General features: G+C 45.0%; 1 protein-coding gene across 2 annotated transcripts in view; it reads left to right on the plus strand.

Moving 5' to 3' along the window:
• Positions 1-1343: 1343 nt before the first annotated feature.
• Positions 1344-14145, plus strand: part of LOC147725896 (uncharacterized) — a 187641-nt gene continuing 174839 nt past the window's right edge. For both annotated transcript variants that reach the window (XM_086962814.1, XM_086962815.1), the window contains exon 1: positions 1344-1569. In XM_086962814.1, coding sequence (XP_086818940.1) covers positions 1376-1569 — 194 coding nt within the window. In that variant the 5' untranslated portion in view covers positions 1344-1375. The remainder of the gene's footprint in view (positions 1570-14145) is intronic.

Below are 14145 nucleotides of genomic sequence, written 5' to 3' on the forward strand. Positions count from 1 at the left end.
TCTCAAGTGTAACTGTCTTTGCAATGGCCAAATTCCTTGAAGCAGCATGGCACAAGAGATTGCGTCTTAATTCTTAGGGTACTCTATCTTTGGTTTAGACCATTCATTAGCTAATGCACAAATTTTTATATACCAGGCCATTTTACGCAAATTTATAGCCATATTGTTAAATTGTTCATATTTTTAATTGTAATATGACAGACTCTTCTAAAATAATTAATTAGCTTTGTTTCTTACGTATGTTTTTACAGTATAGATTGTTGTCTATTGGGGCATTTTCTTTTTTTTTGTGTACTAGTGAGCTACCCCGCTATTGATGTAAACACCGATCTCTGATTATTGTCTGTACAAATGTTATGTTTTATCTTTTATGGCAAAACTGCCGAAATGCAAAACTGCCGAAATAAAGATTAACGAAACGTATTTAAAAAACTAACCTATACAAACTATCAAGTTGTTACACATAAGTGAATTCTGGATCCCATCTTAAATAATAATTATTCGGAGCCTCGCCCCAGCCTCGAGTGCAGGGCGGGCTGTGTCCGGGCTGATCCCCTCGTGGCCCGCGGGTCTGCCGAGCTCGTGTGAGAGGCCTCGGACAGCAGGGCCTACGGGTACCTAGCCCTCTCTCCAGGGCCCGTCCGGTGAGACGCCTCCGTCCCCGCCGGGGCAGCGGCCCTGTCAGAGCCCGCGGTTTCACCTCCCACTGGGCCCTTCGAGCCCGCCCTGTGACTGGCCTCGCACCGCCACCCTGCAGGCCGTCCCCGCGCTGAGTGACCGGCCTCCCCCGCATGACAGCCCGGGGACCCCATAACACATACAACAAGGCCCTCTCCTCACCGGGCCCGCCTCACTTTAGGTGCCCCGCGCCTGCCTTCTTTCCGCGGCCCTCCCTCGAAGAGCCTCACTAACCCGGGAGGTACTGGTGTCCGCGGGAGCCTGGGGCCTTCTCCCCGGTGTGCGAGGTCATTGTACACGGCGACATTGAAGCAGCAGCTGTCCCTGGAGCCTCGCCTCACCGAGTGCGTGCGGGGCCCGCCCTCTGACAGGAATCACCTGCAGCGTCCGCCCATTCGACCGCGCGCCTCAGACTCCCGCCCCCGCCGAGGGAACCGCAGCCCGCCCTGAGCTAGGCCTGGAGCAGCTGTCACCGGAGCCTCGCCTCACCGAGTGCGCGCGGCCCGCGCTCTGACAGGAATCACCTGGAGCCCATCCGACCGCGCGCCTCAGACTCCCGCCGAGGGAACTCTCCAGCCCGCCCTGAGCTAGGACTGAAGCCGCACCTGCCCGCCCCGTGACGGGAATCCTTTGGAGCGTCCCCTCCGCTGAGGGAACCCCCGGCCGCCGGTACCGGGCCCGCCCCCGCGCACTGACCATGGAGGGAGCTCAGGCCCAGGCCTCCCCCGCCGCCGCCCCCGACAAGAAGTGGACCGTGCGGCAGACGCACACCCTGCTCGACCTCATCCGAGACCTGGGGCTGGCGGGCATGCTGAACCGGAGGGGCTTCCAGAACCGCGAGGTCTTCGAGCGGCTGCAGGCCGTGCTGCGGCGCTGCAACCTGCGCTTCAGGTACGGGCGGGTGTGGGGGGCTGAAGCACGGGGTGAGGGTGGACAACCCCGGGGGGAGGGAGGCCTGCACCCCGGGGGGAGGGAGGCCTGCACCCCGGGGGAGGGAGGCCTGCAGGGGGAGAGTTGAGGTGAGGGGTGGAGGGCTGAGATCCTGACTTACAGTGGAAGGGTCCTGAGGGTGCGGGGTGGAGGCCTGGAAGTTGCGGGGTGGAGGCTGAGGGGTAGAGGTTTACACCCTATAGTAGAGGCCTCTGGGGCTTGAGGGCAGAGATCCTGGCCTGAAGTGGTGGGTTCTGTAGGGTGCAGTGCACTGTTGAGGGTTGCCCCTCCTCTAATAGAGGCCTGTTTGGGGAGCAGCGATCCACACTTGCAGAGGTAGTGGCCATAAGGGTGTGTGGTGGGGAGGCCTCCGAGGGTTGAGGGCAGAGATCCTGACCTGCAGTGGTAGGGGCCTGGAGGGTGCGGGGCTGAGAGCTGGACCTTCTGTTGAGGAATGCAATCCTTTTACTGAGCACACTTAAAATGACTTTAAAATGTAGGGAAGCCCCCAAGTCACTGTGAGGTCCTTAGAGTACGTGAGGGATTCATACATCCATAAATTAAGTGGTGCTGGGGGGTTGAGAGCATTGAAACATTGCAATTACGGAGGATCCATATAATGAATTAGTTAAACGTTAAAATATGCGCAGTTGAGGATCAGGGTGACTGTCAGGTCTCAATTTTACAATTGGTGTCCTTTATCTTTCAGTTGCACCCTCAAGGATTTAATAATAATGGCACCCAATAAAATCTGACACCTAGGTCTTCATAACTAATGGCACAGTAACTGGTATGATTTTTATCACACTTGGTCCAAATTTATCAGGTGTGATACTCCCAGTCCAATTACAAATTTGTAAGGAATATTATGCACAGTTTCATGTTTCTCACCAAAATCTGCATGTTCTTCTTAATGCTAAACCTTTTTTCCACTGATACATATCAGTGGGTTTCACCGCTTGATGTACATCTATCTCAAAACTTCGAATTGAATGAACTGGACTGCTGGTAATGGGATTCTGTTGTGTTTAGTATTGATCAAGTGTGATAGTTATCACCTAAATTGCAACACTTTTGACCTGCCAAAATGTATCCAAGGGTGGAACCGGGTTGCCCCAAGTTACATCACCGCTTATACTTACGAATCTCAGAGATAGCAAACTCTAGTATCCAAACTGAACAAATATGGAAGTAGTCCGCATGGCATTCCCCATAGTACAAAATGAGTTGGGTCAATGTTGTTCTATAGGAATATTTAAATTGTATTCGCATTAGTTTGGCAGAGATGGTTGAGCATCTCAAGGCCATCTTGACTTCGGACCATTCCTCCTCATCGAAGGCAACTGTGTTCTTTTTCCATTTGGACCTCAGGGACCTTAGCAGATCTGAGATGTTAATCAGCAGTTTTTATGTCTACATGATAAACCATATATCTTTAGAGGTTCCATCATGATATTGGGCCCAATGGGGGTTAACTAAGGGACTGCCAAGAGTAGATCTTTGTGTTTTAAGCAATGTATGGTGAAGCTGCAAGTATAGGAAGAATTGGGACCTGTGTAAGGTAAAATCTACAGTCAGTGTTTTATGCCCAACCACACATCCTGATCTGTCCCATGCCCTAAATGCCTCAAAGCCTTACCTATGAGAGTTCCAGGGGCGTCTTTCCTGTAATAGTCCTGAAACATTTCATGTACCCCAAACTGGTATCAGCAGACAGAGTGGGAGGTGTGGGGAGTGGTGGCCAGCTCCCTGGGGACACGAGAACTGTATGAGAGCCACTTTTTTTCTTTTTTTATTCTGGAGGAGATAGATTTTCAATCTGCATGCTGGGTCGTTCCGGTCACCAAAGATACAGTCGTTGACCTTGAGCTGGGAAGCCCAATAATAAAAGCTGATTTCCAGTATGCCCAACCCCACTTCATATGGCACTTGTATGCATTTGGGAAGTGAAACCCGTGGCTGGGTTTTGCACTGTCAAAGCAATCTCCCAATGAGGGAGTTTGTCCGTTAACCCCTCCTATGCTGGTGACGGAACCGCTCCGTCACCAGCCACGGACAAACTGTGCTGATGACGGAGCAGTTCTGTCACGGCCCGCTCGGCACGCCTGCGCGGCTCAGATTCTGCGCCTGCGCTGGACGTTCTGTTGAGCGGGCGGGGCCGTGACAGAACCATACTTGCACAAGTGCCACCTTGCCTACGCAACGCCTGTTCTTGTGCCTAGCACTTATTGCAGTATTATACCTCAAATTATACTCTGTTTTCTCTTTTAACTGCACACTTGTCACTTTTCCTCTTGTGCACTTTTGACTACCTCATGTATTTTTTGTTGTTCACAATTTTTACTACTTATATCAAATCGAAGGAAGGGAAGAGGATAGGAAGTCCATTCGTTTCCCCTTAACTGATAGCTATTAATCAAAAGAGAATGGACACTTGTATCTGCAAAAACCATTAGTTTTTATCGAAGACCCTCATAGACATCCTGGAGTTGTTATAGCGGTATATCTTTTCATCCGCCCCATCAGGAGTCTTGGCATAGTCATCGGATCAACGATTAACGTGCAGCATGCCTGCCTCACCCGAGGCTACTTCTGGTGTATACAGAAGCGTCCAGAAATGAAAAACAAAATATTTAAAAACTTAATGACTTAGCCTAGAGGACTTAGTTTTAATCTGAAAAATGACTAGTCATTAGTATTTAAAAAGGATTGGGATATAGCAGTAGTTGGGTTACTGAACTACCATATCACTGTTTAACAGAAGTCGACATGTTTCAGCTCTTCCGGCCCACAGAGGGTCAATGGAGCTTTCGTCAGGACAAAGGACAAACACTTAAACATATATGACACATACACCCTTTATGTGTATGGTGAGAGTAACACAACGGAATTTCCGATCTGGTGTTTTCAGAGGTATGGTATCCAACAGGGAATCAGAGTCGCATCTGGATTTACTCCATGCGGCACCAGTCTGTGGGCCTTGTGCTGACTCTGCCCCTGGTTGTCACACAGATTAAAACTAAGTCCTCTAGGCTAAGTCATTAAGTTTTTAAATATTTTGTTTTTCATTTCTGGACGCTTCTGTATACACCAGAAGTAGCCTCGGGTGAGGCAGGCATGCTGCACGTTAATCGTTGATCCGATGACTATGCCAAGACTCCTGATGGGGCGGATGAAAAGATATACCGCTATAACAACTCCAGGATGTCTATGAGGGTCTTCGATAAAAACTAATGGTTTTTGCAGATACAAGTGTCCATTCTCTTTTGACCCACAATTTTTACTACCTCAAGTATTTTGTTTGCTCACAATTGTCAATATCACCTTTACTACCTCATGTATTTTTGGTTGCTCACAATTTTTACTACCTTATGTTTTTTGTTTGCTCACAATTGTCACTATTACCTTATGTAAGTAACGTATGTTTTAGTAATCTGCTCTTCTGTAATGTTTCTCATTATGTTTCATTTCTGTTCCTAATGTGAAGCGCTCTGACGCCTTCGGGTAAAGTCCGCGCTATATAAAAATGCATAAATAAATAAATAAATAAAATCAGCACAGCGCACCCGAGGCTTGTGACGGAGCGGTTCCGTCACGAGCATGGGAGCGCTGCGCGCCCCCACCCCCTTAGCACTGCGGCGGAATTGCCACAGTAGAGAAGGGGTTAATAGGATGGCTGGGAGGGTCTATGGAAAGTTCTGGAATGTGTAAAGGAAACGTGGGAGAGCTAAGTGGCATCTTGGAAAGGTGAATGACCCTGTTAACCCTTACTTGGCCCATGAGTTTTTGTACAAGTTCTGGATATATAAGGAACAATGGGACAAAGCTAATCTTTTGTAGAATTTGGAACATGAAAGGCCATTTTACAGAGTTCAACCCCTTCTTAGAGCTGATAATAATTAAAGCAAAGGCCTCCAAGAACTTGCTTGCTCTGTATGTAAACAAACTGCAAATACTGACAGGACCTGCAATCCAACATGTAGCTGTTCTGAACCCTGTGAACGAGCATTGACACACCCCCTAACCAAACTATTTGGCAAAAGTTTTTGTGAGGATTTTGGATTCAATAATAATTAGTGAAATTGGCCCTTAGGAGTAACGCTTACTTGGATGCTTGTGGGTTTGTGAAAGATTGCTATCCTGGTACCTTGCAAGTAATGCACCAGCACCCCTGTTCTCCCTGCTTCCTTTAAGCATCAATACGTTTGGGGAGACCAGTGAGGAATATCCTTAAAAGCAAAATCAATGGGGAACCGATTGGGAAATGGAGTTTTATCTGTCTGCATGAAATAACTTCCTTGATCTCTTTAGCTGAAATTAAGCATTCAGTTCATCTCTCTCTATCGCATGTGTGTTCAGGTCAGTTCATCTCTCTCTATCGCATGTGTGTTCAGGTCTGGAGCTATCAGGTTGTAGTTCTACTCTGAAGGGATCTGCAGTGCAGTGTTGGCTCTAGTGGGGCGCAAAGGATTCTGCTATTGTGCTGGACTCTGGAACCAATTTCCCATCACTGTTATGGATGTGAGGCATTATGGTTTTTTTGTCTCGCAAGTCACCTGTCAAAATAGCAGTTTACTAGCCTTGTCTCCTCATAGATCCTGTATTGGGATGCAACCCGAGAAAGCCTGGCTCTGTTCAAAAGTCATTTAACGCAGCACAAATGTGGCTGCAGATAGCCTTCTGAAAATCACATTGTCCCGTAAATGAGAGGCACGTTGCTGTAGGAATAAAACTTCCACCTTCAGTGCTTTGACTTGCAACCGCTCCCTGCCTTTATCCCCTGTGATTAGACTTGATCAGACCTCGTATGACCATCGTGACTGCCTCACAGATTTTTGCAGCTGACTTTACCGAGCCAATATTAACTATGAACTACAAGGCAATCTTGTGAGCAAGTGTATCCTCAAACTGTAGTCAGTCAGCCACCAGCCATTAAAGCACCATTCACCTCGCAGCCTTTCAGAGCCTCACCAGAGGTGCAGTTCCACTAGGAAGTGATCTGAAAAACCTCGAGAGAGAACCTTCACTTTTCGAACTCAGCCATGTCTGTGGCTGGCATGGAAAAAAGTATATACATGGGAATGAGGAGTGGGGGAAAAAGATGAATTGCCGCTCTTTGTCATGCCACTTTTTCCAAACATCACATAGTCCTAGTGGCCCCACTCAGATGCAAGGTAGATTGACCTGTTTATCATTATCGTACTTCATACATCAAGATTGATGTCAATCACTGTTTTAAAGACTGCACTGATGATAATTCTACCTGGTAGAACTTGTGCAAGAAGTTTGGTAAGGGACACCAGGTAGCCTCCATCAATACGGGGTGGGGGTGAAATATGTGCTGAAATGATTGCGGTGTTTTCCGTATCTCTCTGTGAAGAGGACACGCCCGGTGCAGGCTGAGGCTCATTTCTCTCTGGTAGTTGACCCTTGACAGTGCAGCACAGGCTTTCTCCACTCCATCCAGTTAAGATTTCCTTGGCATTCTCAAAGAAGAACATTTTCCCTTTGTGGATAGTTTAAAGTTAAGCCGAGTACAAGAGCATTATTTAATCCGCATTACTCTGAGCTTAGTTTTAACCTCTGTAAAAGGATTATTGTTGCACCAAAGCTGTATAGTCCAGGAAAATCAAAACTCTAGATAAACAGCCGTAGCATGATATAGCTGAGGGGGCACCCAGCAACAGTTTTTTTTGTGAGGGCTGGTGTACTCTTTCTATCATGAAGCAAGCAGAGAGTTCATTTTCTTAGACTCTGGATTTAAAACCAGTTGAAAAAGAATTCTTCTGAGTATACACTCTTGATGTCTTACGCAACTCCCACCAAGCACCGATTATTGCACCTGGATCTGCCTCTGGCATTCTCTGTTTGCTTGTCTAGGAGAGCCATTTTCTCCAGGCGCCATCTGATTTGAGGGAACGCTGATAGTCTGCTGAAGAAATCTGGGTCTCCAACTTGGCTATACGGTCTGGCTCATTGCGCAGCTCTTGGAGACACCTTCACGCCAACACAGTCTATCTGTCACCCAAGGCGATAACACTCCCTAGTTTGTAAGTAGAAAGATGGAACATTATTTAAACCTCTTTCACAAAAAATAGCTCTTTACCATCCTGATTTGAATGGCAAGGTGAATGTTTAACAGACATTAAGGAGTCACTTCAGCTTGCCATAAAGTGAGTTTATGTTCGAGGAAGGCTCTACAAGCTTCCATTCTCTCGTGTAGAACAACCACTTAATTGGTTTGAGCTCAACTCCTTTCTGAGAATCAAAAAACCTGGCTCATGATTGACCCCACGATGGCGGAGTAGAAAGTGCCACGTATCTAATAAGTGATTGTCACAAAGTATACGTACACAGATGGCAACAGGGATGAGGCAACTTTCAAATGTTTTAGGGAAGGTCAATGGGTTAGAGTTAACGCATACTCGTGGAAATGTAGTGGTGTTTGATTTTCTTGCAGCTATTGAGGTACTGAATTCCCTTAATATGTCAAACTTTAGCAGAAATCACTGTATTTTGCAAATTATTCTGTGGGTAATTTACAGAATCTCCTGGGATCCAAAATAGTCTTACCACCCAGTGTTCACACATTTCTCCCAATCAAAACAGTGCCCCCACGTGTGTGGGTGGGTGGGCCTATTGACAAGAAAAGCTCCACAATGCGAAGTGGAAACATCAAGATTTTTCCTGTTACATTTCAATCAATTTAAAGATGTGGGTAATTGTGATGTATGAGTCTAGGGTTGGTATGCACCCAGGGTAACAACTGAAGCCCAGTCATTTTTGAAAACCAGAAACCAAGAGGGATTCCACCACTTTCTCACTCTGAATACCATGCCAACATCACACCTATGATGGCTTCAGTATTGAAGGCGAGGGGCCAGCTCGCACTCACTGAATCCTATCAATTTTGGCCTTTTCTGAAAGACCCGGAATCTCTAGGATGATGCGTCTTGAGTGGAATGTAGGGTAGTAACTCTTCTTTCAGCACTTCTCCCATTCAGATTGGTGCTCAGTGGGGAGGGTGAGCAAGAGTTGTGCCTGGAGCATAGATTAAATTGAATGTAGCTAGAACTACAAGCAAAGGATGCTTTCACTTTCATAGTCAATGGCTGCAGGCATGGTGTGCTGATCTAAAACATTAAATAGCCTCAGCTTGCAGGGGAAGCTTTTTCTTTACTGCTGGTGTTGAGGGCTCTCTAGTGCCAGCACCTGAGCAATTCCGAGCCCTGGGTGCTTCTACATGTGCCCGATTGGTTATGTTGTTGACGAGGAGGTAACGTCGATAGCACCCAAGCTGTTAAGTGTGAAAATATGGAAACCAGCTGAGGAGACGACATTGATCTGGATTTTCCTAGAAAGACATTTATCCAGCATACTCCTAGGATGTTCACTTTATTTACAGGTGAGGTAGCTTAATCAAGGCCTGAAGGCCAAAGGAAGATGTTCCACCGCTTGATAGTGCTTCCAACCAGAAGAATCTTATTCTTGGTGAACTTGGGGATGTTTAGTAACATCACTCCTAATAGACAGGAGGTTAGCTTGGCGGTGGAATAGAGTTTCTGCTGATTGAGTCCAACAGTTAACTGATTAGCATCCACATAGATAATTTCCAGGGACCCAAAAGATCTCATCCAGTGGGTCAAAGGGCGCATGCAATGTCAACGTCAAGGAGGAAGCCACTGGACTCTACAAGCCTCGATAAGAGATGATGATCGAATCAGCGGTAGGACCACTGACTGAAAGACAATCCGGCTGTCCATAAATGGGGTTCCATTTTCTTTTAGCACCACTGACTGATGGGCAATTTGGCAGCCCATAAATGGGGTTCCATTTTCTTTTTGCAGAAGGGAAAGGAGAGCAGGGGTTTTGCCAGGCAATATTAGGCTTTTATTGTTTGCTGGAATGGATAACTTCGCTCTGAGGCAAGGGGGAAGAAGCCTAATCTCTTCACCAGCAAGCACAGCTCAATCTTGATCTGAGGTTCCTACTCCCAGATCATCCTCAATTGTTTTTTTGTGGTGTTGACTGAGGCTGCTGGTTTTTCGACTGTTCACTGATACTCTGCTAACCAATCCGCAGTGCGTGAGCTCTGACTCCTAAATAATGTCACAATTGGCTTTACTCCTAATTGGCATATTTAAATTACCTGTAATTCCCTAGTATATGATAGAAAATGTATCCAGGGCCTGTAATTTAAATGTCACCAGTGGACTGCAGCTCATATTGTGCCACCTCTAAAGTGAAATTGCAAAACATATCTGCAGGCCTGCTACAAATAACTTGGATGTGCAGTTTTAAAATGCAAATTCCATCTGTCAACTCCTTTTAAGAGGCCTAAACCCAACTTTTAAATGTTAATGTCACCCAACGTATTACTTAAATGCCCTTAAGAGAGGCTGCATGAATTTTAAAAGAAGGATATGTAAAACTTTAATGTTTAACATGTCCTTACAGTGACAATGGCCTAAAAGCTGTTTTCACTGTAGCAGGGTTAGCTGTTTCATATGAAATCACTGGGCTACTTAACTAAAGTTAGTAAGTTATCTTTGTTTCTGCACTAGATAAAAAGTTAATTCTTGGACTTTTCAAAATGTTTGTTACACAAATCTAATTGTTTGTTAAAGTTGGGTTTGTAAGAAATATTTCACTAAAGCACCTTTAAAAAAATTACCTTTAGCCTGCCTAAAGCTTCTAGAAGCCCATTTGTCTGAACTTCCAACTGTCACCCAAGAGCTGAATACCTCCTTGATTAGGTATTATTTTGCTCCCACAGGCGATTCAAAGGGCATGGGAAGGTCTTCTGTTCCTCTGACAGGATGATTTTCTGGGTAATGCTGAGGAAATTAATTCTTTTCAAAGGGGCCTGCTCACACCTGGACCTGCCTCATTAATTGTCATTCTAGTCATCTAGACACAATCCCCATGAGAGAGGAGCTGCCTCCAAAACAGATTTTCTGTTACTAAAGGGTAAGGTTTGCCCATTTCCCTAGCCGTACCTCTATGGTGGGCTCAGGAGCTCTGCACAGGAAAGGTTCTGCTATCTTGGATTTAGGTAGAGAGGGGCACTCGCATTGTTTAAATTGGGGAATAGTACTGTTGCAAACGTGAATACGGTTCGCCCGAGAATGTTTTCCCTATTGGTAAGGTGGGGCCTGGAATCCCTCAAACCCACAGTCTAGAACCAGGCATAAACGTGGTACCCCTTAGCACCCTTCTTAGAACACTAGGTGAACCTATGGAAGACAGAAGGAGTGCACCTGCTGTTGTGACCTGTGAAGACAACCCTAAGGGCTGAACCTGGTCTCACCTGTACACAAGACTAAGTAGTGGAATCCAAGAGTCAGTTGGCTGACCGTCTATCTGTTAAGCTGCAGGGACACACAATCTGCAAGAAGCCTACTTTCCTGAAGGAGCCCACCTGACAAGTTTGCACTGGACCTTGGTGGTGGCTTCTTTGGAGTGAGTCCTGCCCCCCAAGTGCTGTTCCTTGGGTCATGGATCCCTTGGCTGGTCAGAGTGTAATCTTGCCTAGGCCTAAAACCTGAAACCTGAAACCTGGAATATTTTTCAAGGATTTTTGCTTGGAGTACTGACAGAAAACCCGAACCAACCTGCCAAGCGGATCTGTGGAGGGTGCATCTCTTGTAAATCTGACTTTGCCGGAGCTCCTGCTACTTTCTTCTCCATAGCGGCGTATCCGATTAAGTGGTTCGATCCCAACTGGTATCCAACAACGTCAAACCCTCTCCGGCTACAGCATGCGCCTTGCCTCACTGAAGGAATCAAACTTCCAGAAAAGAGTAAGTCCGAAGGTAGAAATCTTCACTGACACAGCGCAGAGCAAGATCCGATCAGCATTGACCGCTTCCTGGGTAAGACTTTTTCCACCATCCACTGCTAAACCCATATCTTGTCCTTTGTCACACTGTATTTGAATCCAGCCTTCTGCCTTGCCATTCTGAGGACTCAACCATGCCATTCTGAGGATTCTACTTTCTCAGAAATTTCCTAAGTCAGAAGTACTCTTTGACTCGGACCAACTTGGTCCCTGTATCTGACCCATGCTTCATCATGGTTGGCTTTAAAGCTTGCTTTTGCCCTGGTGCAACCAGATGCCGTTGGTTGGTGCTATTTATATTTAAAACTTTAAAAATTGATTTCTCCAGTTCCCCCCCCACTCATTAAAATATGACCTATTTTTATAGGTTAGTGTTTTATTTATTGTGTTGTGTGTCTGACATTTTTTGTTAATGGTTTTGACAGTTCAGAATCATTTACACCAGCTGTTCTTAACTTATCTGGGGAACTGCAATGCCTACTCGGAGGATATGCGACCGGTTAGAAAATAAAAATTATTAACCGATCAATAAAGTGTATATAGATAAAGAAGAAAATGTGAAGGAATTTGAAATTTGAGTGTAAAAATTAGGTTGGTATCCTCAGATTGTTTCATGTGAGCAGTGCAAATGCACTGCAGAGAATATAGTATGGAATGTGGGTGGCCTCCGATGAAATTAAAAAAGCCCAAATCTTCCCATAACATTTTCATTTTTTTGCATTTATTTATGAATTAAATAATTTATCATTGTTTATTTGTTTGAATGCGTGTTTCTGTATTATTTTGAGACTCAAATCATCATAACTGCTTAACCCCCTGTCGTGGTTTCTAATGATGGCTCACTGGTGGTCCCCGGGTTCCTATAAAGATTCATTGGGGTTCCTGGGTTCCAATATTGATTCATTGGAAAACTCCTGATACCAGGAGTGATTAAATGAGAATCCACAGAAGTCAAAAGGTTGAGTCACTTAAACATCCCTTAAGTAAAGCCTGTCTAGTCTACTCTACTCTGCTTGGGTTTAATTATCTGAAACATTTACTGGACCCAACAAGCATATTTACTATGGGTGGACTAAAATCAACCCTAGCGGATACACCACTTTCTCACACTACTTAAAGCACTTTGACACCTATTGCAAGTTAAAAGGCAGTAAATAAAGAGATATAAGGTACCAGTTTTCCATGATTTTTGTGCCATAGTTCGTCACTTACAACAAATTATTGTAAAAGTGGTATATTCCATCCAAGTCACATCTTACTGTATACTCCTCGGTGTCTGATTTTATTAAAAAAAATGCTTGTCTATAGTGTGGTTTTGAACTTACAGAAACTGAAACCCTTGCGCACCTCAAATATTTAGACCATCTTTTGGGCATTTAAATAGTTGTTTCTAAAATGATTACTATCAAAGTATATTGGCTAAGTTGAGCCCAAAAGCTAAAGGGGTAGTTTAACGTTTACAGGTATCGGAAAACTTTGGGTTACAGATTTTCGCCCTACATTTGCATTTACACTTCTGTGTTGGTTTTAATGGTGGAGTAAGCATTTTCTGCTTTCAAACTGTTGTACCTATTGTTTACTAACGTGCGTGCTCGGCCTACTAGTCTGTTTTAGAGTAAGTCTTTCCTCCTCACCCACCAACGCTTGGGGATGCAGGACTACACAGTGTATGTTGACTAACCAATTGCTCTCTGTCTTAAGAAATGTAGGGGAAAGCTAGTGCACCTTCTAGGAACGCTATTTGTTCCTCACCAAGAACCCTTATGCAGTGTGGTGACTTGTGACCGTGGCAACAAGAAGTGAGCATCTATGAAACGGGCTTCATTAGACACTAGAATAATTGAAAGTAATGTCAAACTTCTTAAATTCCAGGGACATTTCAAACACATCGAACATCTAGGCGATTGGGGCACCCGTTTATATGACATAGAGCTTGAAAGAGCTCAAAGCAACCGAAATTTTAAAGTATAGACACAAGTGCCTGATTGCCTTTTTGGTAGTCTTTCGATATTAAAATTATTTCATATGCAGAGGATACACAATTGCTGCTCTTGTATAAAGGCAACACGGAGGTGGCTAAAATGGCTTTCACAGCATGTATGAAAGCAGTGATTGTACTTGACACACCCCCTTCAGGTAGTTCAGGATACTGAGATTTTACCCCGAATTAATCTTCAAAACACACTCCAGTGACAGTTTTTCTTAACCGGCTGCACTGGCTTCCTGTTAACAAAAGCATCACCTTTAAGCTCTACCGGCTATTGCACTTTACATGGTATTGGTCCTAAGAACCTTTACACCAGGATTATAGAGGATTGTCCTATCCGATTTTTGCTGTCAAAGAATGCACACTTACTAGTTGTTCCGCCGTTCAGTAAAAAGAGTTATGGGGACTACTTTCTCTTCTCAAGTAACTTCAATTTGGAATCCGCTGCCATTTCAACTAAGAGACACTTCGATGAGACTACCTTCAAGAAACTGTTAAAAACTCACTTCAGCAACGAACGCCTCCCTATACCGGATTTTCTGTATTGACGCCGGGACACTCTTGAGTAGTTGTGCACTTTATAAGCATTATCGAGGGGATCACCTGAAGTGATGCAGAGTGAGAGTGTAGACCAACCATGTAGAGCCTGCTTGTAAAGCAGTCTACCAATAACCTCATATTTGTTTGATTTCTTCCCTCCAACCTAAAC

The sequence above is a fragment of the Lissotriton vulgaris genome, chromosome 3_1 (genome assembly GCF_964263255.1).
Source record: "Lissotriton vulgaris chromosome 3_1, aLisVul1.2, whole genome shotgun sequence".
Lineage (NCBI taxonomy): Eukaryota > Metazoa > Chordata > Amphibia > Caudata > Salamandridae > Lissotriton > Lissotriton vulgaris.